Source organism: Sarcophilus harrisii, chromosome 3 (genome assembly GCF_902635505.1).
Source record: "Sarcophilus harrisii chromosome 3, mSarHar1.11, whole genome shotgun sequence".
Classification (NCBI taxonomy): Eukaryota; Metazoa; Chordata; class Mammalia; order Dasyuromorphia; family Dasyuridae; genus Sarcophilus; species Sarcophilus harrisii.
The window spans coordinates 564,688,490-564,712,241 of NC_045428.1; the positions used below are offsets into that span (position 1 = coordinate 564,688,490).

At 40.9% G+C, this 23,752-nt stretch overlaps 1 protein-coding gene across 1 annotated transcript in view; it reads left to right on the plus strand.

Moving 5' to 3' along the window:
• The first annotated feature begins 14,561 nt into the window (after nt 1–14,561).
• The window catches only part of ALDH4A1 (aldehyde dehydrogenase 4 family member A1), a 29,543-nt gene continuing 20,352 nt past the window's right edge, over nt 14,562–23,752 (plus strand). Inside the window, exons 1-2 of the mRNA XM_031962746.1 lie at nt 14,562–14,805; nt 20,809–20,902. Coding sequence (XP_031818606.1) covers nt 14,747–14,805; nt 20,809–20,902 — 153 coding nt within the window. The 5' untranslated portion in view covers nt 14,562–14,746. The remainder of the gene's footprint in view (nt 14,806–20,808; nt 20,903–23,752) is intronic.

Genomic DNA, 23,752 nt, shown 5'->3' on the forward strand with positions numbered 1-23,752 from the left:
TTCAATGATGGGAACTATCCCATCCCTCCTCTTCCTCAATTGTACCCTAATATTAGCATATCAACCTAATCTTTGTTTCTCTTTTCCATAAAGTTATCTCCCTGATTGTGACTGCTAGATTTCCCTAGAATTAGCCCTCTGCCTGGCAGCAGGGGCATTTCTTCTTGCTTCTGCCTCTTTGCTAAATTCCTTTGGAACTTCAGCCTGCTGTCAAACAGCATGTTAAGTCTTTGCCTCTTAACTTGGAGACAGTGTGTGAATTCTTTCCTAATCCAGGACACTGAGTTAGGGGGGCCCTAATCTTGTTAAAGTGTCTTCTCAACATTTTTGGCACTCAATGTGGGACCCCTTTTGCTCCCCCAAATTTTATCCTCTTTGTTAAAGTAAGCCCTTTTCACGCCATCCTCCTATCAAGGTCTCATGTCCAGCAATATTTCTGTAACTCAGTATCCTCCCCCTGGACCCTCACCTATTAAGCAAAAGTCTGAAACCTCCCAGCTTTATTCCCCCCCCCCCCCAGTCTCTCTTCCACAAGGAGCAGGATCTCTTTTTCTCTCTAGGGATCCTGATTCAGCCCCCTTCTAAACTCTGTTCATTGAGAGAAGTAGCAGACTCTCTGGGTGGAACACTTAGGGTGCAAGTGCCTTTTCCAATGTCTGAACTTTCCCAGATTAAGGAAAAACTTGGCTGTTACTTTGAGACTTTGTGGTTCAGAAATGATGAAGGGTCACCATTTAATAAAAAAAAGCTGGAGAGATCTCTAGAAGCAAAGCAAAGTTTATTATACATTCTCAGGAGACTGCCGTCCCACCCAAGCAGGTGATCAAAGGGAGGGAGCACCTTCTGGGGCAGGGTCAATACTTTTAATCCCTAATGCAAATACCTCCTCCCACCACTGACCCTCATCTTCATTGGTTGAGGATCTTACATTCTAAAGCAGGAAATACTCAAGAAATTGAACTTGACCAATAAGTACATAGTTGCCCATATTTAACTGAAATAGGGAGAAAATGATGTCATGGGAGGATAGCAGGAAGGGGACTTAAGTATGCCCTGGACTCAATCTTCAAAGTCCTTCAGGCCTACTCAAACTCTGAAGTAGATGAAGCCTTCCTTACTCGATTTTCACAACTGTCTTGAAAGATCTCACCTCATTTTGTTCAAGACCCTACCGGATATATTGAGAGCTTTAAGGCCATCTTTCTCCAATTTGATCTTATCTGGGGAGATGCTAACATCATTATCTCCTCTTGCTGAACCATAAAGGAGAAAAGGAGAATCTAGGATCTAGCCCAGAAGTTTGGGGATGATAGAGCTAAATCCTCCTTCTTTGATAGATACCCCCTCAGGGGCTTTGCTGTCCCAGAATCAGACCTTGTGTGGGATTATCAGAAAGGAAGCAGAGACAGAGAGAATGGATCATTTTCTAATTTGCATCATTGAAGGCATGAAGAATTATGAAAAAACTTAAGGAAGCTACCCAAGGAGCTGAGGAAAATCCTCCCTCTTTCAGGGGTGCCTTGTAGAGGCTCTACAGAAATACACTAGTCTGAATCCCACTTCTCCAGAGGGGACCACTGTCCCTAGAATGCATTTTATTAGTCTGCCCCAGACATTCGGAGGAAGCTGCAGAAGTTAGCCTTGGGTACTCAAACTCCCCAGACATTTGGAGTTTTCAATAATAGGATTGTGGGAAATACTGAAAAGTTTCCACAGACTGTTGTAAGCATTGAGGTAGTGGAGTACAGTGGGTATCACTGACCTAAAGTGAGAGATAAAGGAAGGTTAAGATTCCACAGAACAATTAAGGGATCAATAGAAACCTTGAGCAAATAAGGAATTGGAGAACTGGGAAGGCACAGGTGGATTCAGCCAATCAGAAAGAGTCTTATGATTTTGAGAAAACCACAAGCTTAAGATAATAGTGATCTAGCCCAACTAGTTGGACTCAGTGATCTGACTTGACCAAATCACTATTGCACCTGCTTAATAGGCCAACTGAGTATTGAACAACACACCTGGTAGGAGTTTTCTGCCATTTTTAACCTGGCATGTATGATGAAGGAGGGGGAACATGTTTATACATATTTAGAGGGAAATTTATAGTGACATATCAAAAAGATTGTAACCCAGAAGGGAACAGACCAATCCAGTCTTTGAAGGGAGGGACTGTGCCGAGCTAACAAGCATAAAGCTTCTCCCACTTCTGGGCTCAATGCTCCCTCTTCCTGAAAAGGAGTAGAGCCCGCTTCTGGCCAGAAGCTTTAAGAAGGTGATGAAGAGAACCATCTACACCCAGAGAGAGGACTGTGGGAACTGAGTGTGGACCACAACATAGCATTTTCACTTCTTTTATTGTTGTTTGCTTGAATTTTATTTTCTTTCTCATTTTTTCCCTTTTTGATTTGATTTTTATTGTGCAATAAGATAATTATATAGATATTTAGCATTTATTGGATTTACCATATATTTTTACCATGTTTAACAAATATTGGATTACTTGCCATCTAGGGGAGGGAGTGGGAGTGTAATGCTGGAGAAACTGAGGCAAGATAGAGATTAGAGAATTTTCAGTATTTTATTTGAAAGGGAGAGATTTACTGGGACCAAATGGATCCAGGGTTTGGTCTCAGGGCTGAATGAGACTATCATCTCCAGCATCCAGAGTGAATTCTTAAATGACATATTTATATACAGTAGTTAAACAAAGGCAGGGGGGTGGAGTCCAAACTCTGGTGAGCTGGAATCTCCAGGCAGAAACCATCAATTTGGTTCTGAAAGGTTGGGGGGTAGTAACATAAATTCTTACTAAATGAGACATTAAGAAAGTGTCTGGCTATAGACAGAATAGACAGAATAGACAGAATATAGACAGAATTCCCCTTTCTGAGTTTATACATTGACAATTTATAACCTTAGAGCAAATAGCCCTGAGTTATATCAGTCTTCATGAATGGGGGGGGGTTACAACTAAGGGTATTGAGGCAGAACAATTAGGGAAACTGAGGCAGGACCAATTAGGGAAATGAAGGCAGAACAATTTAGGGAAACTGGGTAAGGACAATTAAAAGAGAACTGTGGCACAACAGAGGAAAATTAGAACACAAGAGGTCTAAGAGTTTGTGAGAGTTAGTATTGAAAAATTATCTATGCATGTGTTTTGAAAATAAAAAACTTTAATTTAAAAAATGTTAAGATTCCTTAAGATTCTTCTTTAGTAAATTTTCTTTGATGCCTGATTTTCACCATCAAGAGTGTATTTCTAACAAAACTGAGACAAAGGAGAACAAAGGCAGGTGAGGATCAGAGAATAAGCTCAAATTTTTGCTGCTGCCACATGGGGAAACTTAGGGGTTTGTGCCTCAGATGTGCCAGGGCCATTGGTGTTGAAACTATTCTCAGAAAAAAACAAAAAACAAAACAAAACAAAAAAACAGACTAATGCTCTAAGTGCAACCAGTACAAATAAAGGGACACAGAAAGAGAGACTGCCCACAGTGGAATCAAGCCGCCACTACCTAATGCTAGTCTTCTGGTCTCCTCAGGACCAGGAGCGACGATGCCCGGGATTTGGCCAGGCTCCCCCTTGCTCCATCGATGGCTAAACCCAGGGTAACTTTGGATGGGGCAGGTAAGTCCACTGAATTTCCTTTTGACTTTGTGGAAGCCTTGTTTTCTGTCCTGCCCTGTCAAGCTCCACAGGCTCTTATCTCTTAAGGTGATGGGATTTGAAAGGAATTGTTTTGAGACCTTCTCTCTGCCTTGCCAGTTTGGAAGTCTTTTATTCAAACATTCTTTTCTTTATCATCTTCTATTCTACCCCCTTGTTGGGACTTGACTTAATGGTGAAATTGGGGACCCAACTTTCTCTTCTCGGTCCTCCAGATACATTTGGACAGGTACTGGCTAAAGATTTAAAAAACCTGGAGTTGTTTAATTGCAGCCTCATTATCTGCATGCAGCTCACACTGAGAGGCTTCTCTGGCTGCTGCTATGTCTAAGGCCCACTTTGCCAATCAGTCCATTGTGTATTTGGGCCTTGAATTAATTCCCACCTCCTGTTCACTGATAGAGGAAGCAGGTGATTTTGTCACTCCCAGAACCGGCCTCAAAAAAAGCTAAACTGACTCTGCCCAGTGTTAGCACTACCTGATTTAAATGGGGTTTAAATAAATAATATAATAAAATACACACATATATATATATAATATAATATATTATATATGCAATATATAATATAATAATTAAATAAACAAGCAAACAAATAAATAAATAAAGCAGGTTATTCTGTTCCCCTAATACCTCTGCTCAGAGGACCAAACTCTGCCCTCCCAGAGCTTTAGCAATGGGGAAAGGAATGACAATGAACATCCATACTGACTCCAAATATACCTTTCACATCTTGCATACTCAAGTGACTATATGAAAAGAAAGGGGATTTTGGAGAAATTCTGCAATTATTGTAAGCTGTCCTTGGACTTAGGTTTTCTGTTACGTTTTCTAAAGGACACCAGAAAGGGGATTCACTTCAGGCCAAGGGAAACAGGCTTGCAGATTCAGCTGCCTGTTTGCCTCTAACCATGGCATCTTTGATTCCTCAACTCCCAGACTCCTATACTCCTTCATGCAGCCCTCAAGAACAAGCCTTTGCTAAAGAAAGGCCAATTTCTTTTTTTTTTTTAATTTAATATTTTATTTTATTTTCCCTCCATTATATGAAACACAAATTTTAACATTTGTTTTTAAAGCTGTGAGTTTCTTTCTTTCTTTTTTTTTTTTAAATAACTTTTTATTGACAGAACCCATGCCAGGGTAATTTTTTATAACATTATCCCTTGCACTCACTTCTGTTCCAATTTTTCCCCTCCCTCCCTCCACCCTCTCCCCCCCGATGGCAAACAGTCCTATACATGTTAGAGAGGTTACATAGATCTTAGATACAATATATGTGTGCAGAACCTAACAGTTCTCTTGTTGTTCAGGAGAATATTAGAAGATATAAATCTGGGAAGAAGAAAAAATGCAAGAGTTTAAATCATTTCCTAGTGTTCTTTCTTTGGGTGTAGCTGTTTCTGTCCATCCTTGATCAATTGAAACTTAAGTTAGATCTTGTCTTGTTGAAGAAACCACTTCCATCAGAATACATCCTCAATACAGTATCGTTGTTGAGGTATATAATGATTTCTGTTCTGCCTTATTTCGCAGCATCAGTTCATGGTAAGTCTCACAAGCCTCTGTATTCGTCTGCTGGCTTTCTAAGAACAATAATATTCCATAAATATTCTATACTATAATTTACCAACCATTTCTCCAATTGATGGGCATCCATCTTTTTCCAGCTTCTGGCCACTACAAATACAAGGTTGCCACAAAATTTTGGCAAAAATATAGGTCCTTTCCTTTTAGTATCTCTTTGGGATATAAGCCCAGGAGACACACTGTTGGGTCAAGGAAAGTTTGATAACTTTTGGATAGTTCAAATTGTCTCCAGAATGGCTGGATGTGTTCACAACCACCAACAATGTATCAGTGTCCCTGTTTTCCCACATCTCCTTCAACATTCTGCATTATCTTTCCCTGTCATTCTGGCCAATCTGACAGGTGTATAATGGTATCTCAGAGTTGTCTTAATTTGCATTTCTCTGATCAATAGTGATTTGAAACACTCTTTCATATGAGTAGTAATAGTTTTAATTTCATCATCTGAAAATTATCTGTTCATATCCTTTACCATTTATCAATTGGAGAATGGCTTGATTTCTTATAAATTAGAGTCAATTCTCTATATATTTTGGAAATGAGGCCTTTATCAGAACCTTTGACTGTAAAAATGTTTTCCCAGTTTATTGCTTCCCTTCTAATCTTGTCTGCATTAGTTTTGTTTGTACAAAAACTTTTCAATTTGATATAATCAAAATTTTCAATTTTGTAGTCAATAGTGATCTCTAGTTCTTCTTTGGTCATAAATTCCTTCCTCTTCCACAGGTCTGAGAGGTAAACTATCCTATGCTCTTCCAATTTATTTATGACCTCATTCTTTATACCTAGATCATGAACCCATTTTGACCTCATCTTGGTGTACGGTGTTAAGTGTGGGTCAATGCCTAGTTTCTGCCAAACTAATTTCCAATTTTCCCAGCAATTTTTGTCAAATAATGCATTCTTATCCCCAAAACTGGGGTCTTTGGGTTTGTCAAACACTAGATAATTAAAGTTATTGGCTGTTTTGTCCTTTGAACCTAATCTATTCCATTGATCAACTAGTCTGTTTCTTAGCCAATACCAGATAGTTTTAGTAACCACTGCCTCAGGCCAATTTCTAATCTCAGAGGCCAGCCAGGGGAAATTTCTTTTTGGATTTAGCCAAACTATCCACTTTGGAATCAATGCCCTCCAATCCCTTGGGAAACCTATTTTCACTGGTCAAACAATTAAAAAGATCTGCCTCATCATAGTTTTTTTTATTGTTGGTGTTATCTTCCACTTTCTCCAAGATAATTTTTTTCCCTCCCTATTCTTTTGAATTGGAGTTTGGATTGCTTGAGAAGGGAATAAAGAGGTGCAAAAATGTTTGTGGCGGCCCTTTTTGTAGTGGCAAGAAACTGGAAACCGAATGAATGCCCATCAGTTGGAGAGTGGATGAACTTTGGTATATGAATGTTATAGTGTTCTATAAGGAACAATCAGCAGGATGATTTCAGAAAGGCCTGGAGAGACTTACATGAACCGATGTTACATGAAATGAGCAGAACCAGGAGATCATTATACACGGCAACAGCAAAACTATGTGATCATCAATTCTGACAGACATGGCTCTTTTCATCAATGAGATGATTCAGGCCAGTTCCAATGGCCTTGTGATGGAGCGAACCATCTGCATCCAGAAAGAGGACTGGGGGGACTGAGTGTGGAACACAACAGCATTTTCACTCTTTTTGTGATTCTTTGCTTGCATTTTGTTTTCTTTCTTGTTTGTTTTCCTTTTTGATCTGATTTTTCTTATGCAGCGTGATATTTGTGGAAATATGTATAGAAGAATTGCACATGTTTAACATATATTGAATTGTCATCTAGAGGAGGAAGTGGGGGAAAGGGAGAAAAGAAATTGGAAACAAGGTTTTGCAAGAGTGAATGTTGAAAATTATCCCTGGATATGTTTTGAAAATAAAAACCTTTAATAATTAAAAAATTGTTTAAAAAAAATCTCCAAAATAAAAATTTTCTACTAAGGACTTAAAAAAAAAAAAAAAAAAAAAAAAAAAAGAGGGGTGAGAATGTGGCTAGGTCTGAGAAACTCTAAGGTTATTCCTGTGAACCTGGTCTTGGAAGTGGCAAAAACATTGCTAGCTGCCCCTAAAGCTCTGAGGCTACCTGGTCTTGAGTGCCACAAACAATGCTGCCCAATATCAGTAATTCAATCTTTGTTTCTCTTTCCCATAAAGTTATCTCCCTGATTCTGACTCTCTTCTAGATTCCCTTGGAACTTTAGCTCACTTCAATTGGCATTCACAATTATCTCCTTGCTTCTGCCTTTTTGCTAAACTTTCTTCCCTAGATTCCCCTGGAATTACCCTTCTGTCTAGCAGCAGGGTAATTTCTCTTGCTTCTGCCCCTTTGCTAAACTCCTTCGGAACTTCAGCCTGCTGTCAAGCAGCATAATAAATCCTTGTCCCTTAACTTGGAGACTGAGCATGTGAATTCTTTCACCAAACCCACGACATTGACCAACGAGGCCCTAATTTTGTTAAGGTGTTTTTCTCCTCAACATGATAATATTTCTACCTAAATTGGTTACTTGTTCAGTGCCATACCAATCAAACTGTCCAAAAATTATTTTATAGAACTAGAAAAAATAATAACGAAATCCATCTGGAAGAACAAAAGGGCAAGAATATCAAGGGAATTAATGAAAAAAAAAAAAAAAAAAACAAAGCATGGTGGCCTAATGATGTAAATTGTGTTCCCTTGAACCTTTGGGGGGCCAAGGATATTCCTGAGTCTTAAACTCCCAACATCTGGGAGGGGCCACACCCATTCATGATAAAGAATCTATTCCCATTAGAACTCTTGGGGGGCAGGGGAATAGTCAACATCGTTTTGAGTAGCTCAAACTCCTAGTTATCTTATTCAATTTTGAATTGAAGCCCTAAACCTCAGAGGGCTAATAAAAGATGAACCCCAATGAATCTTTGCCAGATTCCTAATCAAGAGTTTATCCACTAAGAAAGCTGTCTACTTAGCACTGTTTTCTTAACCCACCTTGACTAATTCCTAATCAGGAGCTATTTGCTTTTCTGGACTTGGCCCACTGATGAAGATATTTTTTTCTCAGTGTAAACCAATTTCTGCAAAATCATCCTAACCATATTCTTTGCCCACTAAGAAAACTATCTTCTTAGTGCAAATAAACCCCCTTTTGCCACATACTTTGGATTTGTGAATTCTTTTGCAAGGAATCTGTGACATCTACCAGAGGGGATCTCTTACCCTCAATTCCGGCACTTCATCACTAGCAGTACCAGATCTAAAATTCTATTCATCAAAACCATGTGGTACTGGCTAAGAAAAAGAGTGGTAGATAAGTGGAATAGATTGTGACATAATCAATAACTATAGTAATCTATCTAGTATTTGATAACCCCCCAAATTCCAGCTTCTGGGATAAGAACTGACAATCTCACAAAAATTTCTGGAAAAATTGGAAAATATTATGCCCGAAAACTCAGTATGTGCCTACACCTCATACTCCATACCAAAATAAGGTCAAAATGAGTATATGATTTGAGTTTAAAGGATGATACCTAGGAGAACTAAGGATTGTTTACCTATCAGATCTTTGGAGAAGGGAGGCTTTTATGCAATTATACAAAGTATACAAAATTATACAAGTATGCAATTTATGGAAAACGGACAACTTTGATTATATTAAATTAAAAGGTTTTTGCACAAACAAAAACAACACAAGATTAAAAGGGAAGTATACAATGGAAATTTTTTTTACAGTGTTTCTGATAAAAGCCTCATTTCCAAAAATATATAAAAAACTATCAAATTTATAAGAATACAAGTCATTCTCCAATTGATAAATGGTCAAAGGATATGAACAGAAAATTCAGATCAAAAAAATGTTCCAACTCACCATTGATTAGAGAAATGCAAATTTAAAACAACTCTGAGGTATTACCTCATAACTCTCAGATTGGCTAAGATGATAGGAAAAGATATTGATGAATGGTGGAGAGGATGTGGGAAAACTGGGACATTAGTATATTCTTGGAATTGTAAACTGATCCAATCATTGTGGAGAGTGATAAGGAACTATGCCGAAAGGGCTATAGTTTTATTTGCACATACCCTTTGATCCAGCAGTGTCTCTACTGACCTTATATCCCAAAGAGATCATAAAAAGGGAAAAAAACCCCACATGTGCAATAATGTTTGTGGCAGCCCCTTTTGTAGTGGCAAGATACTGGAAAGTGAATGAATGCCCATCAATTGGAGAATGGCTGAATAAGTTATAGTATATGAATATTATGGAATATTATTGTTCTATAAGAAATGATCAAACAGGATGATTTGAGAGGCCTGGAGAAACTTGCATGAACTGATACTAAGTGAAATGAGCAGAACCAGGAGATCATTGTACATGGCAACAAGAAGATTACACAATGATCAATTCTGATGGACTTGGCTCTTCTCAACAGTGAAGTGATTCAGGTCAGTTGCGATGGTCTTGTGATGAAGAGAGCCATCTGCACCCAGAAAGAGGACTGGGGGCATTGAGTGTGGATCACAACATAATATTTGCATTTTTTATTGTTGTTTGGTTTCATTTAGTTTTCTTTCTTTTTCCCCCCTTTTTGATCTGATTTTTTTTTTATGCAGCAAGATAATTGTGGAAATATGCATAGAAGAATTGCACATGTTTAATATATATTGGATTGTTTGCTATCTAAGGAAGGATGTGGGGAGCTGGGAGAAAAAATTTTGGAACATGGGATTTTGTAAGGGTGAATGTTGAAAATAAAAAGTTGACAGGAAAAGATAATGATAAATGTTGGAGGGGATATGGGAAAACTGGGAAACTACTGCATTGTTGGTGAAGTTGTGAAATGATCCAGTCATTCTGGAGAGCAATGTGGAACTATACCCAAAGGAACTATGCATACCCTTTGACCCAGCAGTACCATTACTGGGTCTATATCCCAAGGAAATCATGAAGGAGGAAAAAGGACCCACATGTGCACAAATGTTTGTAGTAGTTCTTTTTGTGATGGTAAAGAATTGAAAAATGAGTAGATGCCCATCAATTGGGGAATGGCTGAATAAATTATGGTATATAAAGATAACAGAATATTATTGTTCTATAAAAAATGCTGAACAAATTGATTTTAGGAAGGCCTGGAAAGATTTACACAAATTGATGCTGAGCAAAACAAGGAGAACCAGGAATACACTGTACAAAGTTACAGCAAGAATGTGCGATGATCAACTATGAAAGACTTGGTTCTTCTCAGTGGTTCAGTAATTTCAGGCAATCCCAATAAACTTTGGATAGAAAAACGCCATCTGCATCCAGAAAGAGAACTATGGAGATAGAATGTAAATCAATACATGCTATGTAAGCTTTTATTTTTCTGTTTTCTTTCTCTCATGGTTTTTCCTTTTTGTTCTGATTTTTCTTTCCCAACATGATTCATAAAGAAATATATATTTAAAAAGTTAATATACATATATATATATATATATATATATATATATATATATATATATATAAAAGATTAGAACCCAGCCCATCCATGCTTGCCTGCTTGCTTTGCTATTCGAACTCCCACCTTCTGAGCAAGGGTGTCCTTCTAAGCTCTGTCTGGAACCCCTTTTTCTCTCTCTATTCTCTCCCTTGGTTATCTTACTTGATTCCATACATTTAGTTATCTCTTCTTTACAGCTTACTGCTAAATATATATGCTTTAATTTCTTCTCCCAAATGTCATTGCTAACTGTCCTCTGAATATTTCTCTCTGGCTGCCCTGCCAAAACCACAAACAGCTTCTCTAAAATGGAACTTATGCAATTTTTCTTCAGGCTTCATTTTCTTCCTATGTAAAATGAGGAGACTGTCAAATCTGTCCTCAGAGCCTTAACTAATACTGTGATTTTTGGCAAGTCACTTAAAAAAAAATATTAAACAACCAGTTTTTCTTTCTTTTCTTTTCTTTTTTTCTTTCTTTCTTTCTTTTTTTTTTTTAAATTAAAGCCCTTTATTTTCAAAATATATGCATGGATAATTTTCCCAACATTGACTCTTACAAAATCTTGTGTTCTAAATTTTCCCCTCCCTTCTCCCCACACTCTCCCCTAGACAAGTAATCCAATATATGTTAAATATGTACAATTCTTCTATACATATTTCCACAAATATTATGCTGCACAAGAAAAATCAGATCAAAAAGGGGGGAAAATGAGAAAGACAACAAAATACAAGCAAACAACTAAAAAAGTTCAAAATACTATGTTGTGATCCACACTCATTTCCCATAATTCTGTGTGTAGATGTCTCTCTTCATCACAAGACCATCAGAACTGGTCTGAATCATCTCATTGTTGAAGAGAGCCCCGTTCCTCAGAATTGATAATTGATATTAGTGTCCCAGTTTTCCGACATCCCTCCTACATCATCTTTTTCTGTCATCTTATTGGCAAGTCACTTAAACAAAATTGCCTCCAAAAAAGAAAAAAATGAGGACTGGTTGTGAAGTGAATTAAGGAGAACATACTAAAAATGATGACCAATGTAAATAAAATAAAAATTATTAAAGGGAATTTCAACTTTTGAGTAATGGAAAATGATATTGGAGAAGTTACTACGCTTATATCCTCCCTCATGACATTAAAGTAGGGTTTGCTAGGATGGAATATTATATACATTGTCAGATGAAGTTACTGTAACCAATATTTTTGCTGAACTGGTTTTCTTTGTCACAAGGGAGGGTGAGGTTGAAGGCAGTATGGGAAACAGCTGACATGTAAAGATAATATGTATCAATATCAATGTATTTTAAAAATAAAAATACATGAAAATGCTGGACTAGATAACTTTTAAGGTCCTTTCTCACTCAATCAACAAATATTTACTGGGCTTTTACTAAGCTAGACACAGTTAGGGGCTGTCTGCTTTCACAAATACTTTTATTTTATTTTATTTTTCAGTCTTCAAGGAGCTCACCTTCTCTCCCCCCCCCTTTTTTTTTATTAGTAAGCTTTTTATTTACAAGATATATGCATAGGTAATTTACAAGATATATGCATAGGTAATTTACAAGATATATGCATAGGTAATTTACAAGATATATGCATAGGTAATTTTTTTGCATTGACAGTTGCAAATCCTTTTGTTCCAACTTTTCCCCTCCTTCCCCCCCCCCCTTCCCCCAGATGGCAGGTTGACCAATACATCACATATATATATATATATATTTTTATTATAGTAACTTTTTATTGACAGAATCCATGCCAGGGTAATTTTTTACATTATCCCTTGCACTCACTTCTGTTCCGATTTCCCCTCCCACCTTCCACCCCCTCCCCTAGATGGCAAGCAGTCCTATATATGTTGAATATGTCGTAGTATATCCTAGATACAATGTATGCATCACATATACTTTTTTTTTTTTATTTAATAGCCTTTTATTTACAGGTTATATGCATGGGTAACTTTACAGCATTAACAATTGCCAAACCTCTTGTTCCAATTTTTCACCTCTTACCCCCACCCCCTCCCCAGATGGCAGGATGACAGTAGATGTTAAATATATTAAAATATAAATTAGATACACAATAATTATACATGATCAAAACGTTATTTTGCTGTACAAAAAGAATCAGACTCTGAAATATTGTACAATTAGCTTGTGAAGGAAATCAAAAATGCAGGCATCACATATACTTTTAATGTTTCCCCCCATCCCCCAGTGCAACTCTTTGTGATCCCAAATGGAGTTTTCTTGGCAGAGATACTGGAGTAGTTGCCATTTCCTTTTCACAGATCAGGAAATTGAGGCAAACAGGGTGAGATGACTTGCCCTGGATTACACAGCTAGTGAATGTCTGAGGCTGGATTTGAACTCAGGAAGATGAGTATTCCGGACTCCAGACTCAGTGCTTTCTCCACTGTGCCACTTATCTTATATCACTAGGGATATAATTAATAACAACATAATAGAGTAATATGCTATAATTTTAGAAATTCACAACAAATAGGAGGATATTCATCCTCCCCAAATTTGCACAGTTTAGGAGAAAGCAGGCACTGTGTTAAATGCGGAGGATAAAAAAAAAAACAAAAAGCCGATTCCTGCTTCCAAAGCTCATCGTGTGATAATGGAGATAACAGCTAAGTACACTGTGTGCAAAGGAGATAGAAAAGATAAATTGGAGAAAGAAGCAGGAAATTAAACGTTAAGTAGAAAAGACCAGTGAAGTCTACTGCCATCCCCTTCAGTCCACCATACCACCATCCTTCCAGACTTGTCAAGATTCAAGAAGAGAATCAGCGGTCACGCATGACCTTTTCTTTTTAATCCCCACATCCAAGATGGGTTCGTTCTCCGTGCACATCTTGTAGGTCCTTTCCCTCTCCCACTCACCGCCCTAGTTCCGAGGCTTAGCATAATCTCCCGCCAGGGGTTCTGCCTTTATTCTTTCTCCTTTTCCCAAGCCCGTGGCCGAAAGAATGGATGGGGTCCCTCCTGGATCTGACAAAACACCCAGGTCTCCTTAGGGTCGATCCGGAAGCCCGGGGGCGCTTCCTGAAAGAGATGCCCGGGATGCGGATGCCGGAGGTACCGGCGGGCGGGGAGGGGTCCCTCTTACGTCTGGCTGGATCTCCAGCGCCGCAGGGAAAACCTTAGGGGGGAGGGGCGATAGGTTCCCGCAAGGGTAAGGAAACAGCTCCGCGACAAGCCCGGAGGGGGGCGCTCGTTTTCGGAGCTCCCGTCGGGCCTCGGACACGTAGCGGGGCGACCCTGGGCTCGTCGCTTCGCCCCGTTTGCCTCCGTTTCCTTATCTGAAAAGAGAGGAGGAAGCGCCCACCAGGACTCTGCCGGGCACCGACAGGGTCACGGAAGATCGGACCAAACGCGGAACAAGGGATGGGGGAGGCAGGAAAAGCCGGCCTCTCCGGAGGCAGGGGAGGCCCCAAAGTCACACCCAAAGGGCAGCGTCGCGCTCCAACGGTCGGTCCAGGTGAGCAAGGGCCAGCATCCTGCCCCAACCGGCCCGCATCCCTCACAGCTCGGGCCGGCCGGCCTCCTTCCTCCGCACGTGGGGGCCGCTAGCTTTCCCATTGGCTCACGCTTGCCCCCGCCCATCTCCGAGAGGGCCGCTATATAAATGGGGTTCCTGATTGGTCCGGGGGCCTGCCGCCTCTTGGGGCATTTCACGCCTTCTCTTCCCCTCCGGGGTCGGGCTGGCCAAGAGGGGGCCGGGGAGGGGGTCTCCGAGGGGCGCGGCGCCTTGGGGGGCCGCGGAGCGGCTGCCACGGCTTTCGGTGTTCTTCTGTGCGCGTGGCCCAGATCACGCAGGCGGCTCGGGTGGGGGGGGGGCGGGACGAGCGGCCGCAGTGGCCGAGCCCCCCCCCCTCTCCTCGGTGGTGTGGGCCGGGCGGGGCCGCGCGGGGCTCGGAGGTTTCTCGCCGCTGCTCCTGCTCTCGCCGTTTCCGTCGCTCGGCCGTCGTAGCGAGCTCGTCATGCTGCCGCTCCTTCCCTGTCTCCGCCGCGCGCTGCTCTCCGGCCCCTGGCAGGCGGGGTGAGTGTGCGGCCCGGGAGCGGCCCCCCGGGCCCCTCCCTCCCGCCCTCAGGAGCCCCTGGGAGCCTCGGGACCCCTCTCTTACTGAAGCTTCAGGATCCCCCCCCACTACTAGCGCCTCAGGGCCCTCTTCTCCCCCCAGGACCCCCTTCCCCTCTGCAAGTTAGGAGCTGGAGCTTCAGGTTCCTCCCCCCTTTGTACCCCCAGGGCCTCCCTTTTAGAACCTCCTGATCCTCTTCCTTTTAATTTTATTTCTAGGCCCCGTCCCGAACCCCACCTGCTGTATTTCCCCTTCTCTCCCTCTATTGGATCCTTTAACTTGATTGCCTCTCTCAGGGCCGTCCCCCGGCTGGATCCCTGAGACCCCTTCCCTCTCGGAGGAGCTCCCCCGAAGCATCCCCACCCACACGCTCACTTTCCTTCCCTGTATTTCTCTTCCACCCAATGGATCCTTTGGCATAGGCGGTTCTAATCTGGGCATTTTCAAGCTTGCTCTAATTTGGTAACTTTGGGCATCCGTAGCCTTCACTGGGTGTCAGAGGGGTCCATGACAAAAGTGGCTAAGTAAGCATCCTTGACGTTTCAGAGGGACACCCCCTTCTCCCAGCCTATTTGGGAGCAGTTTCTCTCTCCCCCCCCCCGCCCCCCCACTGAATGTTTTAGAGTCACCCTTATTCCCCCCCACTCTTCTCCCATCAAGAAATTCCTTTAGAACCTTCCTCTACAAAATCTGAGTCTGGATTTTTCCCCTCTGAGGTCGAAGTCTAGCCCCCTGGCCAGTGCCCAAGCCCCCAAATGGAATCCTCTCTCCCCCCAGTAGAACTTGTGCTCTGAGCTTTTCTGGGTGCATCCATTTTTCTCAGTTACCACATGTTCTATTTCTTTCAAATATTAGAGGCATTTCTTCCTCCCACCCTCTTCTTAGGCTGTCTCTGTCATCTTTCCCCTTCCCTTTGGACTCTTCTCTTTCAGGTCAGTCCCCTCTTGTCCGTAATGCCACAGTGCTGAGCTGTTACCTCAGAGTGGGCCTCCGTTTTCCAATCTGTAGAATGAGGTTTGATGGGACTTAGCGCTGGAAGGGATAGCTCTTTGCATCCAAACTTCCTCATTTTACAGATTTTTGGTCCAGTGAGATTAAGTGAATTATCTATTATTACATGGGAATTAGGGAACTGAGCTGGGTTTTGAACAAAAACTTATCTGCAAATTTTGCCCAAGGGCTTGAGTGATAGCATTTATATAGCTTTGAGCTCTTCCCACAACCCCCAGGGCTTGAGTGATAACATTTATATAGCTTTTATATTGCCTGTTGCCTCTTGTGACATATATAATATACAAATCTCTTGATCCTCCCCGTAACCCAGGAGATAGATGCTTTACAAATGAACCTGACGCTGAGAGCCTATAAAGACTTTGCTTCGATGACATTCTCTGTGTTTTGGGAAGTCATTTAAGTCAAGGTACTTAACCTCTGAACTGCAATGTTCTCAATTGACTTAAGCCCCTTCAACATTTTCATTCTCCTTTCTAAGGCTGCTCGCAGACTAAGAATTCTGGGCTAAATCATACTCATCCAGTTGGGGCCCGAACTAAAAGTGGTTTCAAAAAAAATAAACTTTCTCCTTGGCCCCTATTGCAGTAATCTTTATTCTAAGGCTTTTCCAAGTTCTGATATTCTATAATATAATAATAGCTAATAATGTTAATATATAACACATGTAAGTACAGTTATAATATTATGATTAGCTGTAATACAGTACCTACTAGGTGAAGGGCACCCTGCTAAGCATTTTACAATTAAGTCATTTGAACCTCACAATAACCCTGGTAGGTAGGTACTTTTATTATCCCGATTTTACAGGTGGGGGTTAAGTGACTTGCTTAGAGTCACATAGAATTTGGAGTCAGGAAAACCAGACTGATATCATGCATTCTATGAATTTGAAACATCGATTTATCTTCCAGTAGGACAGCCATTCTTTCTTGGGGTTAGAGATACTGGTGAATCTCCCTTCCTGGTGGAAATGGGGCATTGTAATTAACCCTGTTAACAAGGGGTGCTTTGCTAGAAAGCCTGAGCAGATTGGCAAATCCAGGACTTTGGATTCCGAGGCCCGAATTCTGCTCTATTCTGGCTCATACATGTTGGAGTCTTAGGTGCCTGTCCAGACTCATAGAGGCTCTCAATTTCCTCATTTCTAAAAGTGGAATAACAGGGTTTATACCCTGGAGTAGTTTTTTAGATCTGGCTCCAACACTGTGCTTTGTATATAACTTCATTCATTTATTTTAAATTATTTATGAAGCAGTTGGGGTTAAGTGACTTGCCCATATTCACATAGCCAATATTAAGTGTCTGATCCGATTTGAACTCCTGACTCCAGGGTTAGTGCTCCATCTACTACACCATCCAGCTGCCCCCTCCATGACTCATTTTTGTTAAACTGAGCTAAACAATGACACCTGAGAAAGTTAAGAGGCCCTCCCCCCCCCCCCCCCCCCCCCACTCCTGTCAGCATTTGTGGCTCTCAGTTGAGCCTGGGATTGGTGATTCATCTCCTCTGTACTTTCCCCTTCTTTACCTCCCTGACACTCCTATCTTCATTCTGTTATCTCCCTGATAAGGACAGCTTTGCTTTATCCAGGGCCTAGATAACAGCTCCTATTGGGAAACGTAGCTCAGAAGCTGTGGGAGGCCTGATTGGATTCAAGTCAAGTCCAAGTAATCACCAGAAACCCCCTTCATCCCTCTCCCCCCCCAGTATAATGAGCTTTTTCCTGGAAGTCTTCCAGCAAAGATGGGGTGATGAGTTGAGGGCTGTGTTGTAGTGGAGCATTGTTATTCAGACATGGAAAAAATCTAGGCTTCTGTGCTCAGCTCCCATAGAATTCATTGATCTTTTCTTGCCCCAATCCTGCTTCTGATATAGGTTAAACATGTGTGATCCTTCCAAATTGTATTTTCAAGAAAAATCAGACTAAAAACTGAGAAAGAAGAAACCAAAAAAAGGTGAAAATACTGTGCTTCGATCCACTTCAGTCGCCATAGTTTTCTCTCTGGATGTGATTGACATTTTCCAAGTCTGTTGGAATTGTCTTGGATCACCGGGTTGCTGAGTCTAGCATAGTTGATCATCACCCAATCTTGTTGTTAGTGTAAAATGTGTAAGAGGGATTTTTAAAAAGACAAATTACAAAAAGTTCCCTTTGCCCAGCAGAAAACTTAGCTACAGAATGTTCTCCAGTGCTCCTTAAGTAGCTACACAGTTTTACTTGTATTCTATGTTTGTGAACTAAGAGGTCCAAGAAGAAAGATGGAATCAATAAGATCTGCTGATATTTTGGAGGCATTTTATGGTTTGCGGGAGTGCAGAGCCTTAGAACAACCTTGTAAATCATAGATTTGAAACCAGAAAAGAGTTTAGAACGAATTTGGTCTAGCCTCCTTGTTTTAGAGAGGAAAGTTGCCCTTGATTACTGTGTGGCTCAGAAATGGTGAGTGGTCGCCATTTAATTAAAAAAAGCTGGAGAGATCTCTAGAAGCAAAGCAAAGTTTATTATACATTCGTGAGAAGGGGGTCCCACCCGTCCAGCAGATGATGGAAGGGAGGAAGTACCTCCTGGGGGCAAGGTTAACACTTTGATCCCTAATGCAGATACCCTCTCCCACCACTGACTCTCATCCTCATTGGCTGAGGGTTTCACATTCTAAACTTGGGAACCATCCAAGAAATTGAACTTGATCAATAGTACATAGTTGCCCTTATTTGACTGAAATAGGGAGAAAATGATGTCATGGGAGGATAGCAGGAAGGGGACTTAAGTATGCCCTTGACTCAATGCTCAGAGTCCTTCAGGCCTACTCAAACTCTGAAGTAGATGAAGCCTTACTCAGTTTTCACAACTGTCTTGAAAGATCTCGCCTCATCTTGTTCATTACCCACATAGTAAATGAAAGAGTCTGCATTCGCATCCAGCTCCTTGTACTCCAAAGCCAGCCCTCTCTGTTTATAGAGGGAAAAGGCAGATGATGTGTCTAAGGCGTGGCCAGGGGGATTATAGGCCCCAGGTGGTGCAGATGAGTGCTCTGAGATCAGGGTTCTGTCTCAGTAAATTCATACTCCAAGTCTCAGATGGGCATTTTTCCTTGTCTGTAGGGAACAGTGTAAAGACTGCTTGGGGGCCCCTGGTGGTCTTTCAGGGAACCCCAAGGTGGGAATCACCTCCTTCAGAGAGTGCGCCTGGCTTCTTCCTGGTCTCTGTCCAAGATCATTGCAGGAGTCCTGGAAAGGCCACCCTTTCTCCCCATGGCTCCTCCATGCAGGTTCCTCTCCTTGCTCTTTGAACTCTCCTGCTGGCCTCTTTCCTAGGATGTTAGGACCCTCTCTCCCATTTTACTGCTGAGCTGGGCCCTTTGAGCTAATGAGTAAACTTCCTCTCCTTGGCAGCAGCTTGAACTTGCCTCTGGCCTTGTTCTGTCCTGTTCTGGTAAATCTCTGCATTTGGGGGATTGTGGGCCAGTCACTTCCCTCTGTAAAATAAAGATGATTGTAACCAGGGTTTTTGGGAAGGCTGCATGAGACATGCTTGTATAGTACTTTGCAAACCTTAAAGTACCACAAAAATGTGAGCCATTGTGATTGCCATTGTTATGGATAGGTAGTCCTAAGCAAACTGCTTCTCTTCTCTTGGCCCAAACTAGGATATTGGCTTAAATGTGGGCCAAGATCTGTTTCCCTTTAAGTGTCTTGTGTCCCATGATGAACCCACTGGGCTGGGTTATTGGGCCTGGACTCTGCCACCCGCTCCCTGGCTCTTTGAGCCTCTTAGGCCCCGTCTATAAAACAAAGGAGTCAGACTTGATGGGCCCTTTTCCTTCTGGTGGTCTGTGGTGTGTGGGCTGCGTTTTCAAGGCCCTTCCTCCCCACTCCCTTATTTAGTTGAATGTAAGGAGCCTGGCCCCTCTTGGGAAACCAGTTCTAGTTCCTCTACTGTTTGCCTGGCAACACTGGCTGTGGGGCAGGGTGTGGTGGTATAATCTCCTAGAACTCTGGAGTAACTAATCCAGAGATGTCAACTGGGATCCAGACTCACTCTCCTGGGTCTCTGGAACATGTCAAAGGGAGCTTTACAAAGGCTTGACTCAAAGCCTCCTTCTAGGACTTAGTACCTCCCTCCACTCTCGTCTCTTTGTGCTCCTCACAGGCACCCTGCTTTTTACTTTAGGCCCTCCTAGACGGCAAGCAATGGCCACTCTGTCACTAAGTCTGCCCTCCATGTGGTTGTCTTCTGGCAGCATTTTAACGTTGTGTGTCCTAAGGTCCTTTGTCACTCTGGTGTTTTCTGTTCTGTTCTCTTCCAAAATTTTTACCATTTACCGTGACTATAAAGCCATAGGATCAAATGTTCCCGATTCCAAAGATAGCCTTGGCTCCCCGCCATTTAATGTTTTACTCTCAGGCCTGCACTCTCCGCTCTGGATTCCTTATTTGTCACAAAGTCCATGCAGCATCCACCCTGCATTGGTCAGGGGACAGCAGATTTCAGGACCCAAAGTGGTTTCCCTGAGTGCTGCAGGAACCATAGAACAGAGACTATCAAGAGATGGGAAGAGCCACCGAATTCAGGAGCAAAGCTAGACAGGACCGTAGTGTAGAGAATATCAGAGCTGTGAGGGAAGGGGCACGTTTGGGTAGAGACTATCAGAGTTAGGAACAGAGACCTCAGAGATGGTCCAATCCTTAGAAATCCTTTGGTCCAGCTCTTTACAAATGTGGAAGTTGAGGCCCAGGGCAGTGAAATGATCTGTATGATGCTGGATAGCAGGCTGTTAGCAGAATGGGGATCCAAGCCCAGGTCTCCAGCCGTGCTGCAGTCCTAAGTCATTAGGGTTTGGATAGGTGCCTTGGACGATGGCTCCAGACTATTCGTTTCCCCTGTCTGACAGGGTCCTGAACTGACCAGAGCAGCACATTGATCTTATCTTCTGTCCTTTTGTCTCAGGCTTACATGGCAGCGTGCTGCCTCTGTGAAGGTGACCAATGAACCTGTCTTGGCGTTTACCCCAGGCAGCCCTGAGCGAACAGCCCTGCAACAAGTATGTGTGTGTGAGTGTGTGTGTGTGTGTGTGTGTGGGTGCAGATTAAAGATAGGAGGGAGAGAAAGACGCTGCTCCCTAAATCACAATACCCCTGCATTATGGAAGCATGGGCAATATAGAACTCTGGTTCTAGAGCCAGAAGGACCCGGACCAAGCCTGATAGCAAATCTGACATTGACTGAGTGATGCAGCTCAAGTAATTGTTTTCCGATCTGCTGCTGATCCTATATGCATGTCTTACCTCATAGAATCTGAGATGGAGAGCTGGAAGGAAACTAGGATCCTGTAGTCCCACCCCTTTTATACAAATTTATACAAATGAAGAATATTTAAACCCAGTGGTTAAGTGATTTGTCCAAGGTGGCAGAGATGGAATTTGAATCCAAATCTTCCAACTTCAAACTAAATACACTTTCCTCTACAACCTACTGCTTTTCAAAGTCAGTGACTGGCAAAGTATTTTCCTTACAGATTCAATACAACAACATAGAGGAAAATATAAACCTAACTCTCATAACTTTAAATATGAATATATTAAGCATTTCTACAAAATGAAAAAAGTGATGGCAAAAATAAGAGAACAAACTCCTACAGTCTGTCGCTAAAAAGATACACATTTTTAAAACAAAGACTTGCACAAAATAAAACTAAAAGGATGGAAAATAAATTACTATGTTTCAAATGGATCTAAAAAAGCAGGAATTGCTGTTATGCTACCTGACAAACAAAAACAACCAATCAAAAAATAAGGGATAAACAAGGGAACTATATAGCAAACCCAATATCAGTAATAAACATATAGTCTTCAAATTCCTTATCTAGATTTATTAGGGAAATGTTAACTGAAATACAGGAAGCCATAGAGACTTCAGTATCCCTCACTGTCTTGGATAAGGCTAACAGATAAAACCAAAGAGAAAATACAGCAGTAATTGCTGGAGAAACAAGGGTTAAAAGACTTATGGCATCTCCCAAATAGGCCAGCTAAAGACTATATAGTTTAGTTCAGATTGTTTTTCACTACCACATGAAATGTTTATCAAAATTGATCATGTCTTAGAGCACAATAGAGCACGATAGAAACAAATATAAAAATACAGAAATGGTTACTACGCCCTTTCATAAACAAAAAACACAAATCCAAATGGAGATTTAACAATGAAATCCTGAAGTGAATCAAAGAACAAATCATAGAAACAACAATTATGTGAAAGAAAATAATAAGAATGAAATAATGTACCAAAATTTTGGGGGTGCAACTAAAGAAGTCCTCAAGAAAGAGATAATATCTCTATTAACATACTAACAAAATAAAAAAGAAAGGATTAATTAACTGAATATGTATTTTTAAAAATTAGAAAGCCAACAAATAAGCCTCAGATAAATACAAAAGAGGAAATAGTGACAGTAGAAGAAAAATAAATCAGAAACAAAAAAGCCCCTTAGGAATGATAAAACTAAAAATTAATTCTTTAAAAAGACTAATACAACATAAACTTGTAACCAAGATGATTAAGAAAAGAACCAAAAATTAAATCAATAAAATAACAAATGAGCAAGATGAAATAACAATTATCAGAGCATATTATGTATGATTAGATGCTAATGAAACTTACAATATACCTTCAAAAATGTAAAATACTCATACTACCAGAAGGCCAGATAGAGATTTAAAATAATCTAATCTTAGAGAAAAAAAAATAGATCTTGCTGTAAAGAAATTATGAAGAAAATATCTCCTGATCTTGATTCAATTTGTGAAATAGTTCTCAAAAATTGAGTACCCTCCAAGAATCCTTTTATGAGACAAATATTGTTCAAATAATCTAAAGCAGGGAAAGATGAAACATAGAAGGAAAAGTATAGGTCAACATAATTTTATGAATATTGATGCAAAATTTTTAAAGAAAATTTTGTCAGACTACATCAGTTTATCAAAAAAATCATTATAACCAAATAGGATTTATACCAGGTTTCCAAAGATGACTCAGCATCAAAAACCCAAACAGCCAAAATCACATCATCATTTCAGTAGATGCAGAAACAGGTTTTTTGACAAAGTAGTTTTCTTTTATGCTTAAAGATCCTACCAAAAAATAGGTATAAATGACCTTTAAAAAATATCATGAATAGCATCTACTTAAACCAAAAGCAAGCATCACATGCAATGGTAAAATGTCAGAACTTTTCCCAATAAATATATGCATGAAACAAAGATGTCCACTCTTCCTACATTGTTGAATGTAGTTCCAGAAATGTTAACAACAGCAGTAAGACAAGACAAGAGAAGAGAATTAAAGAAATGAGAGTAGATAAAGAGAAAATAAATCTATCCTTATTTGCCAGTAATATGATGGTTTAGCTGAGAAATTTTAGGGAATCATCAAAGATAGTAATTGAGACAGTTAATTCTTTAGCACAGATGCAGTTGCCTACTCCGTGGCAGATACAGCTGTCAGTAGGTAAAGTACTTGTCTGGATACTTCATTTAAGTTTAAGGAAAGAACAGTGGGCCAGCCACAGATAACTGTGAAAACAATCCTTCTTGACTTTGGGTCCTGAGAACAACTTGTAAAACATTTTAGTTCAATGCAAAGCTTTACTGCAAGCAGTGTGGAAGAGGAAGAGGGGAAAAAGGGAAATCTAAAAAACAATTCAGATATATACACTAACAATATAATTCATTAGTACAGCACTGAATTGGGAGCACAGAGACCCAAGTCCATTCAGCTGAAAGGGAGTGCTCCAAAGTACCCTTATGAGAGGACTTTGGATGTCCTTGGAGCTGGCCAAATTGCACATTGGATCAGGGCAAAGTATTATTTTAGGGAGTTTATTATCAGGGAG